Source organism: Camellia sinensis, chromosome 9 (genome assembly GCF_055761805.1).
Source record: "Camellia sinensis isolate YWXY chromosome 9, ASM5576180v1, whole genome shotgun sequence".
NCBI lineage: Eukaryota > Viridiplantae > Streptophyta > Magnoliopsida > Ericales > Theaceae > Camellia > Camellia sinensis.
The window spans coordinates 65732358-65755521 of NC_138969.1; the positions used below are offsets into that span (position 1 = coordinate 65732358).

Genomic DNA, 23164 nt, shown 5'->3' on the forward strand with positions numbered 1-23164 from the left:
GTTTCAGAGTCTCGGTTGCGAGCCTTGCCTCCGGACTTCCGGACTCTTTTGTGCTTTGCCTCGGTTTGCGAACCAGGCTCCATTTTCTCTATTTTCTCTTCCCGAAGGGAGGGAGAGGTCTCATAGATCATCTCTCAGTGGCCGTAGGCTACGTTTCGTGGTCGTAGGCCGTTTTGCCCGTTTGGAGTCCGGTTTCCGATTTTTCGGAGCCGTTGGCCGTGTACCTCGGTTCAGGACTGCTTAACCACCTCCGTTTGCTCCAGTTTTTGGCATGCATCTTATTTACTCCCTTTTGAGGGACACTGTGGTCCGAGAGACCAACTTTGTGGTGGGACACCACTTCCGGTGCCTAACAGCCCACTTTCGGGGCCCCAAACTGCGTGTTTCGGCTCCCGAACCTTCATTCTGCATTTTTGGGCTCCGACCCGTACTCGAGATAGTCATATTTTGAGGTCCTTTTCATGTTTGATTAAGGACCTTTTGCTGTTTGAGATCTCCTACTACCACTTGCTTCTTTACCCCTCTTTTAGGCCTTTTCTTGCATGATAGTTTAGGCCTACTTGTATTTATTTTCGTGGCATGTCATAAACTACAAAGTGTCTTATTTTGAGCCCCTCTTCAACTTTGTTGGAGGGCTCTCTTCAGTTTTAGATCTCCTACTATCACTTGCCCCTTTATCTCCCTTTTAGGCCAATTTTTTGGGGAAATTTGAATTTCATTTCCCCCCCATTTTCCCCCTCTTTTCCACCCTCTTGTGTCCATATAACAGACCCCCAGCCGTGATTTATGGGTTATAAAATTTTGGTTTGGAGCTCTCACATTAAATCTCTTTCTCTCTCTACTCTAAGCCTTAAAAAACCCTTTTGATTCTTACACCATTTCCTCACCATCACCTAGCACCACATCACCACTCCATTCCAGCAGCTTGGAGGGTCTTCTCAGAGCTTAGGAGGCAGCATTTCTTGGTCCAAAATGCTGTCAAAGATTAGTCTTCAAGGGTAAGTCCTCTTCTCCCCTTTTTGACCCTTTTCTTGGTTCACATCTTAGCTCTTTGTGCTTGCATGTTGGGGCTCTGACCCTAACTGAAAATATCATTTTTTTGAGCTCTATTTCATGTTTGTTTAAGGGCCTCTCATTGTTTGAGGCTCCCTTTTTGCACTTGCTTCATTACCTCCTTTGTATGCCATTTTCTTGCATATTATTTTAGGCCTATATGTAAACTGTTTTGAGCTCTAGTCCAAACTGTAAAGAAGCTTATTTTGAGCCCTTCTTCAACATTATTGAAGGGCTCATCACTGTTTGTGGCTTCCTTTTTCCACTTGCCTTTATATCCCTCTTTTGGCCTCATTTTTGCATGATTTGTTAGCCTCTTATGTTTTTGTTTTTGGGCTCTGGTCCGAACTGAAAATAGCCTTATTTTAATTCCCTCTTCATGTTTCATCAAGGGTCTTTTGTTGTTTGATGTTTCCTTTTTCCTCCTCGTGTTTAGACCTCTTTTAGGCCTTATTTTGTATAGTATTTTGAGCATGCTTGTGTACTGTTTTTGGCTCGGCCACCAACTGTATAATACCATATTTTGGGCCCCTCTTCAACATTATAGAAGGGCCCTTCTCTGTTTAGGGACAGCAGCTGCCACTTGCTTCATTATCTCTCTTTCGGGGCCATTTTTTCATTCTAGCTTAGCCCCATTTTTGTTCACTATTTGGCCTTGATTAAAACTGTAAATATGCTTGTTTTGGGACTATATTGCTTCTGTCTTCATACTTCATGTTCAAATAATGCATGTTTTGTATAGCTATAGGCCATTGCGTGTGCCTAGTTTTGCATTTCGGGTCTCATTCCGTGCATCGGGTGCCATATTGCCATATTTCGGGGCTGTTTTGCATCATATTTTGGTACTGAAATTTTCATGTTTGCATATCGTATTTCATGCCTTGCCATGTCTTGTTAGAGTGGCATTTGGTGCCTTAGGGTCAGTCCTCGGTTTGCGTGCATGCGTGCACGCATTTTGACTGTCTCATTTTCATCTAATGGCCTCTTATGTGAGTGTGGATGAGGTCCACTCATGTTGGTGTAAGTCCATTATGCATTGTGTATGCCATTTCATTTCATAGCATTGCGTATGCTAGGTTGTATGTTAGCGCATTGTGTATGCCATGTTACCTCGAGCATCGTGTATGCCATTTCATAGCATTGTGCATGTCAGGTTGTATCTTAGTTGCATTCATGCATCTCATGCATATTGCATTGTGTTTGGGATAGGAGTTAGCCCAAGCACGGGAAACGAGGTACGTTTCGTACTCCGAGCGACGGAACGTGTCTCAATTTCTAGTCGCCGACACTCCGGATTATCCATGATGGAGTCTAGGTTTTGTTGTGTTTTCATGTGCATTCATTCCATATTGAGTTGTGCAATTCGAATCCTCGGCCATCATGCATCGAGATGCGTGATTGGTGGCACGAGGATCGAGGTATGCATACATATGTAAAAATAACTTGCCATGCCCTTTTCCTGCTCTCTGTTGTAGCAAATCAAGAATCAGTAGCCTTTCAAAGGCCTTGTACAGCATTCCGGCATCAATCGCAAACAGAGGCTAATTGGGGCATAGCAGTGGATTTCTGTGCCAAAGCAACCCGGACATGCATCATTCATCCTCCGAAGCAGAGTCGAGGCAGTCCCTAGCTTGCATGCTAGTTTACAGCTTTCTTAGTTAAATTTGTTAATTAATTAGGATTTTGTAATTATTTGGACTGTAATATTCATTTGGGACTGTATTATTCTTTCGGACCCTCTGCGCGAGGGCAATGTTGTAATAAGTGTGCGTGAGTGTGATGTATGTCTTCCAACCCCACGTCTTTCTCCCTTTTATTTACCCGCTTATGATGGTTAGATTAGGGCATGTTTCAATTAGCATATAGTATGATAGCATGTTTGCATTCATTCATCCGTCTTGCATGCACCGGGCTCGGCGTATCATACTAACTGCATCGTATTTTCAATTCCAAATTGAATACATGTTAGCTGTAGCATTTCATATGCCATGTCTAGAATAGCCGAGCCTGCTATAGTTGCATTTTGCATTTGTTGCATTAGGCATTTCTGTATAGTTAGGATCATGCATGGATTTCTAACCTAGCTTCTGTTTTGGCTTGGAGTACTCGGTAAGTTTTACGCTTTAGCATCCTTGCATGCGTGTGAGTGACTGCCATGACAGCATGCTTACCATGAGGCTAATTGCTTATGTGATATAACTGTCTAAATGCCTGTGGGTGAAGGTTGGGTTATTTGAATTGGAACAATTCATCAAATGTGTGTTTTAAAGCCCACTAGATAGTGGCAAAATCATGTTTTCTAAGCCCACCCGAGGGTGGCAAATCCACGTCTTAGCCTACTTGCGGGTAGCACCATCAAACCATTTTCAAAATAAACAAACATGAAATGTTTTGTTCCAATTCAGACGATCCAGTCTATACTTGTATGCTGTGCGCATCACATAGTAATCTAGGCTAATAACCGGAACAAGAACACATAATGTTTTCAAAAATAGATATCTTGGTTAGTAGAGGCCGATCTTTGATCGGGCGAGCGGGGGTGCTCACGAAGTGACCTTCCCCAATCGTACCCAATTTCCCGAGCCGAGGCAACTTTGGTGATGACGGACACGTGGCCTTAGGCAAACGAGTCAGGGTTTCCTAAATTTCCCCAAAATAAAATATTTAGGTGGCGACTCTGTATATGGCAAAGCAGTCCATGTTTGGCATTTCTTTCAAAAATCTGTTTTCTCAAAATGATTTGTCGGATTTGGACTCTTTGGTTCAGATTTAGGACTGTGACAATTTTAGAGTCCTAAACTGTAGTGAGCCCAATATCGAACGGAACGCGGGGGACTCATTCCTCCTGGGGCGTTTGGGGACGTCTACACATGTGTACTGATAGATTCTGGTTTTACACATTCCTTTGTATCGCATGCTTTCTCTCAAAAATTGACTAGACCACTAGAACGTATGATAAATGTGTTATCTGTATCCACACCGTCTGGGGATTCTATGATGTGTCCTCATGTTTATCCAGCATGTGATATTATGATTGGCGATGTGATGTTATATTTTGATTTATTACCCTTGAACATTGATCACTTTGATTGTGTTTTGGGAATGGACTGGTTGACTAAATACTGTGCTACCATTGATTGTGCAAGTAAATCTGTTGTGTTTAGACCACCGTGTATGCCTGAATTTACTTTTACTGGGGATGGGGTAGTTCCTCCCCCATATCTGATTTCCACTTTGAAAGCCATAAAACTACTTAGAAAGGGATGTAGAGGTTACTTGCGTTGTATACTGACTGTACCATCTGACGGAACAACGGTAGAAACTATCCCGGTTGCTTGTGAATTTCCTGATGTGTTTCCAAATGACCTACCTGGGGACTTAATTGATAAGGAAATAGAATTCACCATTGATGTAACACCTGGAACACAGCCCATCTCCAAGACTCCATATAAGATGTCAACTTCTGAACTGAAAGAACTGAAAGCTCAACTACAGGAACTCTTAGACAAGAAATTCATTCGTCCGAGTACCTCACCTTGGGGTGCTCCAGTATTATTTTTCAAATAGAAAGACAGGTCTTTGAGGTTATGTATCGATTACCGGGAATTGAACAAAGTGACCATTAAGAACAAACATCCATTACCCCGAATAGATGATTTGTTTGACCAACTCCAAGGAGCCAAAGTGTTCTCTAAAATTGATCTCAGGTCAGGTTATCACCAGTTAAAAGTTAAGGCAGAAGACGTAGAGAAAACTACATTCAGAACTTGATATGGACATTATGAATTCTTGGTAATGCCTTTTGGAGTAACAAATGCACCTGCAGCTTTTATAGACCTAATGAATAGGGTTTTCAAACAATATCTTGATGAATTCATTGTTATGTTTACCGATGACATTCTGATTTATTCTAAAGACAGAGAGGAACATGAGAACCACTTGAGGACTACCTTGCAGATTTTGAGAGAGAAAAGGTTGTATTCTAAATTGTCTAAATGTGAATTCTGGCTTGACAATGTGGCATTTTTGGGACATGTAATCAACAAGAATGGTGTTTCTGTTGACCCCCAGAAAATTGAAGCTGTCGTGGATTGGCCTAGACCGACAAATGTGACGGAAGTTAGAAGTTTTCTGGGACTTGCAGGTTACTACAGGAGATTCGTAAAAGACTTTTCCAAGCTTGTCATGCCATTGACCCAGTTAACTCAGAAAAATGTGTCATTTGACTAGAACGAACAAAGAGAGGCAGCCTTTCAAGAACTGAAAACCAGGTTAGTGACTGCACCAATCTTAACTTTGCCTAATGGTATTGATGGGTTTCAAGTGTACATCGATGCTTCCTACAAAGGTTTGGGGTGTGTATTAATGCAAAACGGAAAAGTGATTGCCTATGCTTCTAGACAACTCTGACCTCATGAAAACAATTACCCAACGCATGATCTTGAGTTAGCAGCTGTGGTGTTTGCTTTGAAAATCTGGCGTCACTGCTTGTATGGGGTAACTTGTGAGGTGTACACCGACCATAAGAGCTTGAAATACTTCTTCACTCAAAAGGAATTGAACATGAGACAGAGGCGATGGTTAGAGTTAATCAAAGATTACGATTTGCAGATCTTGTACCACCCAGGAAAAGCTAATACCGTAGCGGATGCCTTGAGCCGAAAATCAATGGGAAGTTTGTCATGTCTGTTATCTAACCGGAAAGAATTGCCGAAGGACCTAGAACAAGTTTGGCTATTAACTGCTATCTCCGTTCAACCTACAATTCTTGACGAGATCAAACATAAACAGTGCGAGGATGAATACTTGAAAAAGATCACAGAGCAATTTAATTCGAAGCCGAGGCCAGGATTTGTGTTTGAAAATGATGTGCTGAAATTTCAGAACCGTCTTTGTGTGCCCCATTGTTATGAATTGAGGAAACGTGTTATGACCGAAGCTCACAGTAGTAAGTTTGCTATGCACCTGGGGAACACGAAAATGTACCATAATTTGAAACAGAATTTTTGGTGGCCTGGAATGAAAAAGAGTATTACAGACTTTGTGGCGAGATGTCTACATTGCCAATAGGTTAAAGCTGAACATTAACGACCCCCTGGTTTGCTACAACCACTCCCAATACCAGAATGGAAATGGGAGCACATTACCATAGACTTCATTGTGGGATTGCCTCATTCTTCTCGAGGTATGGACTCTATCTGGGTTATAGTTGACCGTTTAACTAAGTCTGCCCATTTTTTGCCTGTCAAAACTATTTATAACGCTGATAAATTGGCCAATATCTATATGACTGAAATTGTGAGATTGCATGGAGTGCCTGTATCTATTGTGTCTGACAGGGACTCAAAGTTTGTATCGAGATTTTAGCAGAGTTTGCAACTGGCTTTGGGGACTGAATTGAGACTGAGCAGTGCCTATCACCCACAGACAGATGGACAAACTGCACGAACTAACCAAACTTTAGAGGACATGCTCAGAATGTGTGTGTTAGACTTCCAAGGGAATTGGGAGACCTACTTGCCATTAGCTGAATTTGTGTACAACAACAATTACCATTCAAGCATTGAAATGGCTCCTTACGAAGCTTTGTATGGAAGAAAATGTCGTTCTCCGATATGTTGGGCTGAAGTGGGTGATAGACCTTTGTTGGGGCCAGAACTTGTGCAAGAAACAACCGAGAAAGTGAAACTGATCCAATAACGCCAGAAAACTGCACAGAGTCGGCAGAAAAGCTATGCTGATGTCCGAAGAAGAGATAGAGAATATGAAGCTGGGGACCATGTGTTCATAAAAGTGACCCTGATGAAGGGTCAAACTCGGTTTGGTGTTAAGGGCAAGTTGGTGCCAAGATATGTTGGACCTTATGAAGTCCTCAAAAAGATCAATCTGGTATCGTATCGGGTAGCCTTGCCTCCAGTAATGGAACATATGCATAACGCCTTTCATGTATCGATGCTTCAGGAATATTTGAGAGATCCACTCCATGTCATTGAACCAACACATGTGCTGTTGAAAGATGACTACAATTATGAGGAGAAACCTATCCAGATTGTGAATCGTCGAGTCAAAACATTGAGGAATAAGGAAATACCACTAGTAAAAATTGACTGGAAAAACTATGGAGGGACCTATGCAACTTGGGAAATCAAGGAAGATATGATGAAAAGATATACAGATTTGTTCCCGTTGGACCCAATGTTGTTCCAAAATGAAGGTGATTCGAGTTTGGGGACCAAACTCTTTTAAGGGGGGAAGACTATAATAACCCCAACCTCCGATTAATGCTAATCCATGATTAGTTATGCCTAACAGTAATTTAGAAGGAATCCGGAACTAATTTGCATATGTGTTGCATTATCTTTACGTTTCTATCTGTTTGCCATAAAATGATCTGTTCATGTTTAGACTTTGAACTGCGAATTGAAGGCCTTATCGGCGGCCGATTTCGAAATTGAGTAGTGTTTCATACTAGTTAGAATATATGTGATTTTATGGTAGATTTAATTAAAATTTGATTTTGTATCATTGAATTAGATTAAATAATGTTAATTTACACTTGTTTGAGTTATTACAAGTTTACCACTTAGTGGCTTGATTCTAGACAACCTTTATTTTGCTTTATTACATATTGGATACACCATTCTCAGCCTTTTTCCTTGCCTAAACCATGAGTAAGAGGGAGAGTGAGAGAACTTGAATTCATCTAGAGATTTGGCTTGGAACTTAGGAGAATTGAAGAGGCTTTGCAAATTTGAGCTCCTAGACTTGGAATTGAAGACCTAAGGTAGGGAGTTCATCCTTTTAATTATGAATTTGAGTTGTCCTTGCTAGATTCATGGTGAAGTCGGTACTTAAAGTCTAGACTTAACTCAAGGTGTTGTTTTGTGAGTCAATCCATTTATGCATGCCTAAATTTCCATGCTTTGAGTTTGAGTTCTAAGATTTCTTCCATGCATGTGTTAATTTCACTCACATTATGGTCATTCAACTTGTTTTCCATCAAATTATCAAGTTTGATTATGTTTTGGAGGGTTTGAATTCATAGAGATTCTTGCATGTTGAATTAATAGCATATTCATAAAGTTCACGTTGATTTTGCACAAATTGGGTTGCTCTTGAGCCATGATTTCTTGAAATGATTTTTAATACATGTTGTTTTATGAGTTATTATATGTTTCCTCAAATATTGGCCCAAAAAAATGAGTTTTGAAGGCTTTAAGGTTGAGTTTCATGCTTGGAGGTCAATCTGGATTTTCCAGAAATTTGACCCACGCTCGAGCGGGGACTTTCACGCTCGGGCGTGAAGCCTGAGTGCATGCACTTCCGCTTAAGCGTGAATGCATATACCCAGAAGTTTGTGTGTTTTGCAGTCCGTTCGAGCGGGGGAAGCCACGCTTGAGTGAGGGTCGGTGTCACACACTCGAACGGGGGTTGAGCGCCCGTCGAGCGTGAATTTCATGCATCCAGCACTTTTTCATAAGTTTGCAGTTCGCTCAAGCGGGGAAGTCCACGCTCGAGCGGAGCTTCATTGTCTGCATGTCTGCTCGAGCAGGGAAAGACATGCTCGAGCATGGACCTTATCTTCAGCAAAATTTGAGAAATGGTTTTCAGTGCATTCTTGCATCCTCATTCCATCCTAGGCATTCCTAGGCCATGTTCAAGACCCCATAATGAGGATAAGAGATTAGACACACACTAAGAGCCAACGAAATAAGTTTTGTACAATTAGAACGTGTGTTTCAAGTGTGCATCTGTTATGTGTTGTGTAGGTCACGTGCCACGTACCGTTTGACCAAGTTTACTCCGTCTGTCTGTCTCAAGGCCCACTGTGAGTAATAACTCTGTAAAGTTATGTTTAACTTAAGTATTTTCTGACTGGTATGGTATGATCTATTTTCTGAAATGCTATTTTACGAATTATGAATGAACGTCCAATTTTTCGAAAAGTATTTGTGGCACCCTTAGTTCATGTGGCCCTCGCTCGGGGGTAACAATACCGCGGCCAATCTATAGGTGGCCCTCACCCAGGGGTAACAATATCGCGGCCAATCTGCACGTGGCCCTTGCTTGGGGGTAACAATACCATGGCTGCTTGCACGCAAGATATGGACCTTTATGGTCGTTGGTACCAACTAAGCATGTGAGTCTCTGGACCAAATTGATCTGATAGCCAATGGGTGTACCACGTATGATCTTATACATAATCTGATTATGAACATGAGTGTGTATCTAAATCTATTTCTATTTTGAAGTCTGAATATGTTCTGATTTAAATATTGGATCCTAACTTGTGCTGGACACCATTCATAAAACCCCTTTACTCTGTTATTATTCACTGGGCTTCGCTCACAGTTTATATTATGTATGTAGGTGAGCCGGCATGTGACCAGTGCCAGAGTTGACGGCCTTCTATTCTGTTTTTATCAGTCAACTGTTGTGCCTCCCGAGGAGGTTCTGAACGAAGCCTAAAGCCATGGTTATTTTTGTAATCATGCTAGTCTTTGTGTATGCTCTATAAAGTCAGGTCTTGGAAAGCACATTCTGTAAATACCTTGTGAATATTGTGTATCTGGACTGGCATGCTTATGTATATATAACTAAGTTTTGAAATGTTCTGTCCCATGTACGTTATCACAGCTCATTGGACCTTGTCTATTTTGTATTATTGCTTCCACAGCCCCTTATTATTTGATAATCTCTTCAGAGGCCTTTGGTAATCCACGGATTACTGGCCGGTTACGATGCTAAACCTACAGGGGCGGGTTTGGGTCGTGACAAAAATTTTCCTTTTTTGGGTCCATGAAAATGGTCCAGTTTTGGAAAATGGAATAATTTTCCAGAAAATTAATCAACCTTTGGAAAAATTCTCAAAAACTATTTTTGCAAATGGCCACTGCTCGACCAACACGGAATTTACTCTTGAGATGCACAACCTCAGATCCAAAACAATGGAAAATTGGCCCTCATCTGAACGGCACTGTATGGCAATGGAAAATTGCCCATTGTTTTAATAGCACCGCAGCACACTGTATGGCAGCGGAAAGTTGCCCCTTGTTTGAATGGCACCGCAGCACACTGTAATCAAGTCTCAAGGTGACGATCACAACCGAATTCTCGGATACAGCGAAGACAAAGATGACCAGAACCATCACATGGACACAATCGATTTGGAAGTGTTTATGGCTGGACTTCATAATGAAGTTGCCTACGTATCCCAAACATGGGAATCAAGCCTCACGTAGTTCGGGTGGTTAAGGTACACTCGGGTATTAACCTCTCATTTTGCGCTCTAACTATTGCCAAGGCCGCCCTTTCTGGGTTTTCAACCTTGCGAGCTTTTTTTTTCTTTTCTTTTCAATTCTTTTTTTTTTTCATTTCTTTTCTTTTTTTTTTCTTCAGAATTTTCATTTTCTTTTTTCTTTTGCTCTAACTTTTGCCTGGGTTGCTCTTCTGGATTTTTGGCCCAGTGAGCCTCTCAAGGGTAAAAGTGTAGCAAGTCCATGTTGAATGGTCGTTGGATCTTGAATCCATCTGAATCCAAGAGAATGGCTATTGTTCACTGATAACGCAGGAGTCCATCTAATAGGGGCTGAATTTTCCCCGAGTGTTGTGGATAGAAACTCGGTTGTCCTTTAGCAATACTTTCTTCTTTCCTCCCTTCTGGGATTGGGCATTCTTTCCAATCTTCGTTAGTTTGCGAAAGAACTCATCCTTTGAATGTTTGAGCACATTTGACATTCTTGCCCCTAGTTCGAGAGGTGCTTCTGATCTAGCTTCGCAAGCTTTCTTTGATAATATTTGATCTTCTTGATCTGACTTTCTTGCCCCTAGTTCGAGGGGTGCTTCTAATCTAGCTTCGCAAGCTTCCTTTGATAATATTTGATCTTCTTGATCTGACTTTCTTGCCCCTAGTTCATGGGCAGCTTCAAATCTTGCCATTCAGGCCTTACATTGTAGTTGACCGTTGAACATTCTGAATGCAAGTTCAAGGTTTGAAAGCAAAGGGGTCGAGTTTTGAGGCTGAGAGCGATCCTAAGCTGCACAATCTCAAGAGCGATTCCACACAGGTCTTCACAGGACCGCGCAAAACATTTTTTGAAATCTTTTAAGAAAACAACAAATCGCTCGCGCTGAAGACAGTGTAGAACCAATTTGCATCAAGCCAGGGTCCTTCTCAGTACTCACATTAACAAACATGATCTCATTCATTAAGGGCTTAACATGTCTCTCTTTCTCTCAGTTGATCAAATTTTGCAAATCTCGAGGAATTCCTCCCTCTTCGTTTTCACCACAGTGTTCAAAAAGTTTTGAAAAACTTAGGTCAATGCAATGACTTCAAGGCGCAGAAGAGCAAGTAAAAAGCACTGTCGTTTCATTCAGAACTTCCGGCACAACTGGCACAAGGCAGAAGCAAACACAAGAGTGCGAAAATCACTGCTATTTCATTCAAATCTGTCAGCACAACTGGCTCCAAGGTAGAAACAGACTCAAAAGAAAGTGAAAAGACAAACACAAAACAAACAAGTGATGTTCGAGGTAACACCCCCGAAATCACCCGATTCTAACAAGACATGACTGACTCAATACAGCAAGACAGACCCGAAACAAAAAGACTGACTCAAAACAACGAGAAAGACTCAACACAACAAAATTGACTCAATACCCAGGTCAGAAAGTACAAAATTAGCATTCGCAAATGCTCAAAATAGTGCGTGCCATACGCCACATCTGGCACCGCCCGCAGGTGGTTCATCCCCGATCACATCACATTATCCCCCACAAGTTCACTGATCAAGTGCTGATAGACTTTACAAGACTGGCACAGCGATGACCTTGTTTTCAATCAGATTTTGTATCTCGTGGCGAAGACGGACGCAACTGTCAGTGTCATGACCGGTTTGTTGATGGAAAGTACAGTACTTAGCCAGGTCATGCTTTCGAGGGAGAGGATCGGGTAGAGGCCGTTGTTCTAACGATTTCAAATGTCCTTTCCTGAGTAGGACCCCTAGAGCTTTAGATAGAGGCATATAAAGCGGGGTGAAAACCCTCTTGCCTCTGGATAGATAGTCCGAAGTTCGGGGGTTTGGATTGGATGCACCAACAAAGGGGGTGGCTGTTTTCGGAGTGGTGGTGACCATTCCAACTTCAGAAGATCATGCAAATACGTCACCACTGACGGTCGCATTCGAACTGCGTGTGTAACCCTTCTTGGGTGACTCCATTTCACGGTCAATCAGACCTTGTTTCATTGCGTCTTCAATCTGTACCCCTATCTCGTGTAGATCCGCAAAGGTGGAAAGGGGTAAAACGATCATCTTTTGCATCAGCCTAGCTTGGAGGTTGCGCACAACTATCCTTATCTGGTCTTTGTCAGAAGGCCTTGTAGTCACCATCGAGGCCTTTTCTCTCCATCTCGTCACAAACTCTGAAAAACCCTCATTTGGCTCTTGGCGGGTGACTTCAAGATCACGAGTTGTGACCTCAATCTGTGTGTTATATAAGTATTGAGCGATGAAGGCCTCAGCCATCTCTTCCCAGTTCTGTTTCACAGAGTTCTCTAATTTCACATACCAGATTGCGGCTATCCCAGACATGGTTCGGCCGAATAGTGACAGCTTCTGGGCTGTGGTCAAGCCCATTGGCCTCAGGATATCAGAAAACATGTGGAGGTGCATCATTGGGTCTCCAGAGCCATCAAAGCGGTCGATATGTGGCATCTTGAACCGATTCGGCAGGGTCACGACCGAATCAGTGTATCCATCCTCTATGTCCAGAATGGATTTCACGCCTTGAGCCTTCTTGAACAGCTTTTCAAGCTCGCTCACTTTTAACGCAGTTGGATCCACTTCAAACTCGAAAGGGGCCTCAATTGGGTAGGCTGTGCTTTGGAAGTCTGAGGTAGAGTGGGGTCTACCGGGACATCTGTATTCTCCTGGACATTAGCAGTAGGGGCAGAAGCCCTTGGTGTAGGAGTTTCTACTAGAGGTGGGTGGGACGCAGAAGCTGTTCCCTGTTGTGTTTGTAGTTGTTATTGTTGAAGCCTGGCGATGAGTTTGGCCTGCTGGGCCACGACCTCGGTCTGGCGTGTAGCATCCCACTGCATGGCCTGCATGGTCTCTTGGAGTTGACGCATCATGTCCTCCATATTAACTGAAAACTGCTGATCTAATTGAACAAGTGTGTATTCCCTTTCTGAGGTGGAAGCAGATATCTCAGCCCAACTGTGCACAGATGAGGTGGATAATGACCGTTGATTTGAAGACTGTTAAACTGGTGATCTGTGCCTGACTAGCCTTTTTACCCTGCCTCTGGCGAAGGGACACTGATTGCCCTTGAACTGAATCTCTGACCTGACAAAGTCTATCAGCACAAGTCCAATGCACCCGGGAGATATTGGAGCCTTCTGAACCTATAGTTCCATGACTACCTAGCAAAAGAGAAAACATACAGCATCTCAGCCCAATTTCACCAGAACAGATATGAGCAAAGCTAAATGACTGTGCTCTCTACTGAATTCTACCCAAAAGTCTGCCTGTAAACTGATACCCTCATGTAAAAATGATTCCCCCAAAATACTGATGCCCTCAGGCCTGATACCCAGACTTGCAAACTGATACATGCAATCCTATAGAGACACACTCTAAAAGCACATAGCAAGCAAGTGAGAGCCAAAACACCCCTAAGGAGGGGTAGGGTTTCCCTGTCCTATTTTGTCAAGGGCTAGGGTTTCACTGAGCACACAACGGTTTCAAACAACCTATAGCCGAATAAGCAACCTATCCTAGTTTGGAATGGTCACTATGGATTCCGACATGCAGTAGGTCAAATGGTCAAAAGGGGTGCCTTGGTGAAAATCGAGGTTTGTGTTCCCATCGTGGCAGAGCCCGTAACCGGTCAACCTTATGGCACACAGCCTCAGGCTAACCGATCAGGAATAGCAGACGGCGAACACGGTGTCTTAGGTGCACCGATGCAAATGCAATGCAAAGAAACACATAAGTGTAGGCAAAACAAGATATCATGAGTTCAAGTCAAGTTCTCTAACTCCCCAGCAGAGTAGCCAGAAACTATAGACACGCTCCCGGGAACTCCCGACATCCACGCGCGCCTGCGAGGGCGGGGCGTGGATCTTGACTTGTTCTCTGAGCTACTACAGTTCGGACTCATGTTGCGGTTCTGAATCTAATCTCACAATGTGCGATGTAAGATCGATAAATTACCAAAGAGTCCAAATCCGAAAAATCGTTTTGGAAAATTGATTTGAATAAAGAAATGCCAATCATGGACTGCTTTGCCAGATACAGAGTCGCCACCTAAATATTTTATTTTGGGGAAATTTAGAAAATCCTGACTCGTGCCTAAGGCCACGTGTCCGTCATCACCAAAGTTGCCTCGGCTCGGGAACTTGGGTACCAGAGGGGAAGGTCATGCAATGAGCACCCCCGCTTGCCCGATCAAAGATCGGCATGTACTAAGTATGATGTTTTGTTTTTGAAAACACGTGTTCTTATTCCGGTTAATTAGCTAATTGTACTACGCGATGCGTACAACATACAAGTATAGACTAGATCGCCTAATTTGGAACAAAACATTGCATCTTCATTTTGTTGAAAACGGTTTGAAGTTTGCTACTCGCAAGTAGGCTAAAATGAGGATTTTGATGAATTGTTCTAATTTAAGTAATCCAACCTTCACCCACAGGCATTCAGGCAGTTAAATCAAATAAGCAGTTAGCCTCATGGCAAGCATGGTTAACATGGCAGTCAATAACATACATGCGGTATGCTAAAGCATAAACACTCACAGTGTACTCCGAGCCAAAACAAAGAACTAGTTAGAAATCATGCTTGATCCTAGTTCATGTTAAGATGGCTAATGCAACACATGCGGGAATGCGACTAAGATAGGCTCGGCTATTCTAGAATGACATGTGAAATGCAACTTGGTAACATGTTGTTGAACACGTATTCAAGTAAATGTATTGAGAGTACAATGCAATTAGTATGATGCGCCGAGTCCGATGCATGCAAGACAGATGAAAGGGTGCACGCATGCGAGCATAAGGTATGCTAAATGAAACATGCCCTAAAACTAACCATCATAAGTGGTTAAGTAAAAGGGAGAAAGAAATGGGGGTTGGAAGACATGCATCACACACACGCACGCTTATTACAACATTACGCCCTCTCGACGGAGGGACCGAATAAGAAGCTAACTAGCTAATTTAAGCTAATTAAACTAATTATTACAACACAATTAATTAACTAAACCTAGTTAACTAATTATTACAAAACAAATTTAAATAGCTAAACGCATTAACTATTAAGGTACAAAACAAAGCAAAAACTAGCAATCTAAGCATGGTAGCTAAGGAAAGCAGTAAATCAGGAGCCTCAGAAGGAGAGGAATGCATGCAAGCCCGGTCGCCTCGTTTGGAAATCCAATGCGACGCCCCAATTTGCCTCTGTTTTCAATTGTCCTTAGAAGCTTGCACCAAGCTCCAGAAAGCTGAAACTCCACCTTGGGAGACCTGTGGGAGGGTGGCCGACCACTTTTTGTGTCTCTAGCCACCTGCCGACCACTTTTCTTGCAGAAAGCTAGAAAAAGTGGTCGGCCATCTAGTTTTTCTGGTTGGCCGCCCAGTTGTTGCTGCTGAATTCCAGTTTGCTGCAACAGATAGCAAGAAAGGGCATGGCAATGTATTTGCAAGATATGTGTGCACAACCACCCTCCATATTATGTCATGAACTCAAGGGAGTACGGTTCTTAACCCTCGGGCCACCAATCACGTATTTCAATGCATGATGGCCGAGACGCGAAGTTGCACAATTCAATGTAAAATGAATGCACAAGTAAACACATAAAGCCTAAAACTCTATCATGTGTAATCAAGAGCGTCGGCGACCGAGAATTGAGGCACGTTTCATCACTTGAAGTATGAAACGTCCCTCGTTTCTTGTGTTTGGACTAACACCTATTCCAAACACAACGCAACACATAACATGGCATACACAATGCGACTCAAGCATGCAAACATGCAATATGGCTTAAGCATGCAAACATGCAATGCAACATGAACAACCTAACAAGGCTAATGACATGCACATTGCATTGAACAAAAACTAGCATGCACAATGCAAATGAACATAGCATACACAAATGCGATGAACAATAGGGCATACTCAATGCAATGACTATCATGGCATACTTAATGCAATATGATCATGGCATACACAATGCGAATCAAGAGCATGGCATGCGCGATGCAAACAATAACATAACATGCACGATGCGATGTAACATGGCATACACAATGCTCAATGGACTTAAACCAAGATGGACAGACCTCAGCCATGCCCAAAATAGAGGCCATAACGCCAAAATAAAGGCACGAAAGGCAAGGCATGCATGCACAATGCATTGGCCAACCAAGTAGGCCTAAGAGCACAACTCTCAAGAAGGCTCAAGGAGTGATAAATGTGGAAGTGTAACAACACTAAATGCACTGAAATAAGGTATGAAATGATGCCAAATCATTCAATCAATACAAGCATGGCATGCTAGGGTCCTTGAAGCATAAAGCTAGCAAAGAGGACTACAAAGGAGACATGCAATACATGGAAAATATGCATGAACCAACCATGGACCGAGCTGAAATATGCCAAAACAAAGTCCAAAACATGCTAAGATGGAGGCTCAAAGACCTAGGCATGCAAGCATACACACTAGGCAACAAACTAGGCAACAATGCACAACACTCAAAGGCACTTAAAGCATGAATGAAGTGGGAACACGTCAATGCTATAAGCTCTGAAATGAAGTATTAAATGATGTCAAATCATCTAAATAGCTCAAAGATAGCATGCATGAGTCAATAAGACACAAAGCTAGCAAGGCCAATTGCACTACAACTATACAAAGCATGAAGGATATGGGAAAGGAAACCCAAAACAGTCCTAGATCATGCCAAAATGATACTAAAACATGCATGGAAGGAAGCCAAAACAAGCTAGCATGAAGGGCATAAGGCATGATACATACAAGGCAAATAAGGTGGATCACACTACACCTATTAGGACCAAGCATGGAATAACTTAACCAACAAAAATCAAAGTTATATCATGGCAAAATAACCCCAAATAAGCACTAAAATGATGGCTTGCAAGCTAAGGCATGAAAACATATGCAATGATTCATGTTAAGGCATAAATGGGCAAACCCTCCAACGCATTGAATGAGTGATAAATGCAAGTGCATGAGCATGAAACATGGACTGAAATCACATAATAAATGATGCCAAATCATTCAAATAGTCCAAGTAAAGCATGCTAATGGACTTGGTGCACAAAGCTAGCAAGGTAGATTGCACCATAGCTATACAAAGCAAGTCATGCATGGCCAAAACAACAGAAATCAGAGCTAGAGCATGGTAAAACATGGACAAAAGCTTCTCAGAGTTAAGCCAAAAGCATGCTAGAATGACATGTTAATGCATGATGCATGTTAGGCTAAATCATGGAAATGCACTACAAGTGCATCAAGCATGCAAGAGGTGACCAAACCAAACCCTAACAGAGGTATGACATGGCAAAACATCACCAAAAACATGCTGAAATGGACTCAACATAAGCTAGAAAGACATGCTACTTCATGAAGCATACAAGACTAGTTTATGAAATTTACACTACAAGTGTATAAGGCATGCATGGAGTGACCAAACCAAGTCAAAACAGATCTGAGGCATGCTGAAATAACCCCAAATATATGCTAAGAACAAGCCAACACAAGTTTAACAAACATGCTTACACATAAGGCATTTTCAAGACAAGTATTGAAGACACAAGGAGAGGGGATGACCCTCTCCTGTTTGGGACCTTAAAACACCATCCCCACCACTGAAATCGAAATCCCTCTGGATTTCAGTGGTGAGAAGGCCAAAACAAGGTGATCCCAAAGCTTAAAAAGAAGGCACAAAAGCAAGGCCAAACAAGGCCTAAGATGGGGTAAACAACCCCAAACACAAAAGTGAAGAGTTAAGCTTAAAACAATATGGAAAAGGGTCCAAAAGCTTAAGCAAGAATGGGGGTTTAAAAGGTTAAAAGCTCACCCTTGATGACCACCTTCAAAGCTGCAACTCCAGCAGGTTTTCAAGCTTAAACCAGTCCAAGAACTTTAAAAACAACCTCAAGGGACCTCAGCTCCAAGAGTATGGTGTTTGAGTGTGTGTTTGTGTGTTAAAGTAAGACAAAACTACACTTTAAGGAACAAAATAAGAACAAACAAGGCGATATAGATACAAGAGTACATGTATATCTCAAACCTCCAATTTCTAAACCTAGAGGAGGAAGGAGGGGTGTAGACGTCCCCAAACGTCCCAGGATGGAGATCCCGTTTTGTTCATTTGGGCTTTCTACAGTTCATGACTCAATGTCATGATCCTGTATCTAATCTCGCAGAGTGCAATGCAAGATCGATGAATCATCAAAGAGTCCAAATCCGTGAAATCGTTTTTGAAAACAAATTTTTTTGAAAGAAGTGCCAAACATGGACTGTTTTGCCAGATACCGAGTCGCCACCTAAATATTTTATTTTGGGGGAATTTAAGAAACCCTGACTCGTGCCTAAGGCTACGTGTCTGTCATCACCAAAGTTTCCACGGCTCGGGAACTTGGGTACAATTGGGGAAGGTCACTTCGTGAGCACCCCCGCTCGCCCGATTAAAGATCGGCCTCTACTAACCATGATATCTAGTTTTGAAAACATTATGCGTTCTTATTCTGGCTATTAGCCTAGATTTACTATGTGATGCGCACAGCATACAAGTGTAGACCGGATCGCCTGAATTGAAACAAAACATTTCATGTTTGTTTTTTGAAGCGGTTTGCTGCTCGCAAGTAGGCTAAAAATGCAGATTTTGCCACCCTCGGGTGGGGTTAAAACTCACAGTCAATGCATTATCCCAATTCAGATAACCCGACCTTCACCCACTGGCATTCAGGCAGATATATCACATAAGCACATAGCCTCATGGTAAGCATGCTATCATGGCAGTCACTCACACACATGCAAGGATGCTGAAACATAAACACTTACCGAGTACTCCAAGCCAAAACAAAAGCTATGTTAGAAATCCATGCATGATCCTAACTATACAGGAATGCCTAATGCAACACATGCAAAATGCAACTATAGTAGGATCGGCTATTCTAAGATGGCATATGATGATGCTACAGCTAAGACGTATTCAACTTGAAATTGAAATACAATGCAGTTAGTATGATGCGCCGAGCCCGGTGCATGCAAGACAGATAAATGAATGCAAACATGCGAGCATAAGTATGCTAATTGTAACATGCCCTAATCTAACCATCATAAGCTGATAAATAAAAGAGAGAAAGACGTGGGGATGGAAGACATACATCACACTCACGTACACTTATTACAACATTGCCCTTGCTCGGAGGGTTCGAATAAATAATACAATCTGAATAAATAATTACAGTCCGAATGAATAATTAAATATTACAAAACCCTAATTAACTAACAAATTAACTAGGAAAGCAGTAAACTAGCATGCAAATTCATGGACCGCCTCAGTTCTGTTCCAAATGATGAAAGATGCATGCTCGAGTTGCCTTGCGCAGAAATCCATTGCGATGCCCCGATTCGCCTCTGTTTGCAATTAATCCCGAAATGCTGTGCAAGGCTTTAGAAAGTTGCTGATTTCTGATTTTCTGCAACAGAGAGCAAGAAAGGGGCATGGCAAAGTATTTTCACATATGTATGCACACCTCGATCCTCGTGCCACCAATCACGCATCTCGATGCACGATGGTCGAGGAGTCGAATGGCACGACTCAATGTAAAATGAATGCACATATAAACACAACAAGGCCTAAACTCCATCATGGGTAATCCGGAGTGTCGGCGACCGGAAATCGAGACACGTTTCGTCACTTTGAGTACGAAACGCCCCTCGTTTCCCGTGTTTGGACTAACCCTACTCCAAACACAATGCAATGAGATGGAATACACAATGCGACTAACGTGCAACCCTAAATGCAATGCAACCTAATCAGGCTGGCATGCGAGGGATGATATGCACACATGCAACCTAGCATACGCAATGCTATGGACTAAAATGGCATACACAATGCACATGAGCTATATGGCATACACAATGCACACATACGAAGATGGACATACACAAAGGCATAATCAAAGCATACATAATGCAATGGTCAAACATGCAACAACATGAACCAAATGGCATACACAATGCAAGGTGGACTTAAACCAATATGAGTGGACCTCAGCCACACTCAAATCAGTGGCCATATAATGGAAATGAAACAACCGAAACACATGCAGACATGCATGGATGCAAAGTATCAATCCTAAGGCATAACATGCAACTCTAACTAAGCATGGCAGAGGATGAAATATGGCATACAAACACACAAATTCCAGCTCTGAAACATGATACAAAATGGTCCCGAAACATGCAAACATGGCACACAATGCAAGCTAGGGGGCCCGGGTACCGAAACTAGTGAAGTGCGTTACTCTAGAGGTACCCAAAACAATGGACTAATGGAAAAATCAACCCCAAACTGACCCTAGGTAGGTCTGAAACAGTGGGGAAATGGCCTGAAATGATGGCTCGGAATGCAACGAAATGGAGCTCATTCAATGGTCGGTAAACAAGGCATTCATGGACAACTCTCAAGCACACTTAAGGAGTATAAAACATGGCAGTATGGCATTGATACAAGCTCTGAAATATGATATATAATGGACCCAAAACATGAACACACCTCAGTATATGCATGTAATGAGCCTCAAAACTCGAAGTTAAGCATGGGTATTGAACTACAAGCATGCAAAACAAACATCATTCGACCACAAGACCTAAAAATAGAGCTAGGGAAGTCCAAAATATGCACAAAATCAGTTTAAGGCAAGGCCAAAAAGAGCTAAAATCAAGGGTCAACAAAGCATGCGAAATAAGCTAGTGAACCATGATTTACACTACAAGTATGTGAAGCACATGAGGGCTCACCGAACTAGCCAAAAAAAGAAGTATGTCATGCCAAAATATGCCCAAATAACCACTGAAACTCAGTCAATGCATGCAAGAATGAGATGTTCCTTTGGAAGGCCATGAGGTGGATTACTCTACACATACATGATGGACATGCAAAGTGGAAAGACTACCTCCGGAAAGAGGTTATGACAACCCTAAAACTCACTAAAAAGGGCCTGAAATGGGTCAATGAAGCATGCAATGAAAGGTCCCTTTGAAAGGCCTTGAGGAGGATTGCTCCACACATGCATGATAGACACAAAATATGGCCAAAGGGACTCTGGACAGAGTTAAGGCAGACCTAAAAACTCACAAATAATGGCCTGAAACAAGACTTTAAAGCATGCAAAATGGGGGTCCTTTGGAAGGCCAAAAGGGCCAACAAACAAGATAAGGAGAGAGGGGGTCACCCCCCTCTGATTTTGGCTCTCAAAATAGTGTAATAGCCACTGAAAATCCAATGGATTTTAGTGGCTAGAAGGCCAAACAAAGCATGCAACAAAGGCCTAGATGCAAGGCTCAAAACAAGATGCAAACAAGCATACAAGGGGGTAGATGACCCCCAACAGAAAAATGCCCTTAACCAAACTTCAAGAGGGGCTCAAAATAAGGCTCTTTTCAGTTTATGACAAATCTCGAAAATGCTTGCAAGTAAGGCTAAGATAGGAAGCAAAATAAGCCTACAAAGAGGGATGGAGCATACAAGGAGGTATATGACCTCAAACAGAAAAGTATCCTTAAAAAAACTTCAAGAGGAGCTCAAAATAAGATACTTTTTAGTTTACGATGAAACCCAGAAATGCATGCAAATAGGGCTAAGTTATGAAGCAAAATAATGCAAAAATGGGGGAAATGATGACTTACCCTTGTAGCACAGCAATGCAGCAAGTTCTGGACCAAGAAGGTGAGCCTTCAACCTCTGAAAAGAAGCTTCGGGGTGATTGATTGGATGATGGAGGTGGTAGGCTATGAGGTGTAGTGTAAATGGCCAAGAATATTAGGGTTTGGAGCTTGAAAAAGAGAACTATGGAGGGTGGGTGTATCTATCTCAGCCAAATGTTTCTAACCCTTGCAAATGGAGGGGAAAGGTATGTTTTATAGAGGAAGAGAGCCAAGGCTTCTTGAAGAAGCCTCAAGAGAGGGTCAAAGCTTCTCAAAGAAGCTTAACCAAAAGGGTCAAGCTTCTTGAGGAAGCTAGACCAAAGGGTCAAGCTTCCTCAAGAAGCTTGACAAATGGGCCAATCTTCCTTAAGAAGACAAACAAAAGGCTCAAAATCTTGGAGGAAGGGTCAAGTGCTTCACAGCTGGCACAACTGTGTTGCACTCAAGAGGGCCAAAAAGCAGAAGGTAGGCCGACCAATTCAAGTGGTCGGCTGACCACTTACCCTGGTCGGCCGACCAGGGTTCAAAAGGGTCAAGGTGAAATGCTGGTCAGCCATACCAGAAAGGTGGCCTTCCAGATGAGTACAACACAGTTGTATGGTGGGAGACCAGAAATTGTGGCCCAAGAGAGAGGAAAACCAGCTTTCTAGCAAGGTTCAAAAGGGTCAGGAAGAAAAGCTGGTTGGCCTACCCATATTGGTGGCCTCCCAAATGAGCATAACACAATGGTGGTATGAGAGACCATAAATTATGGCCCAAAAGTGAGGAAAACCAGCTTTCTGTCAAGAAAATCGGCCGGAGGAGAGAGAAAATGATTTCCAAAAGAATTGTTGGTCTCCCACTATAGTACCACCTTCCAAACAATGGTAATAGGGTCCATACCAAAAATAAACCCTAACCGATGCAAAACGAGGGTTCGAGGGCCAAAACACACGGCCCGGGGCCCCGAAAATAGGCTGTTAGGCACCAGAGGTCGCGTGCGACCATGAAGGTGGTCTCCCAGGCCACAGTGTCCCTCTAGGGAGAGGAAACAAGGTGCATGCCAAAAACCAAAGCAAACGGAGGTAGTTAAGCGGTCCCAAACCGAGGCACACGGCCGACGGCTCCGAAAACCGGAAACTGGAAACTGGTCTCCAAACGGGAA

The 23164-nt window shown here is 42.5% G+C and overlaps 1 protein-coding gene across 1 annotated transcript; it reads left to right on the plus strand.

Annotated features, from left to right (window-relative positions):
• The first annotated feature begins 6855 nt into the window (after positions 1-6855).
• Positions 6856-7299, plus strand: LOC145799505 (uncharacterized). The gene has a single exon (XM_082889095.1). It carries the CDS (start codon positions 6856-6858, stop codon positions 7297-7299), a length of 444 nt encoding a protein of 147 aa, XP_082745221.1.
• The last annotated feature ends 15865 nt before the right edge of the window (positions 7300-23164 follow it).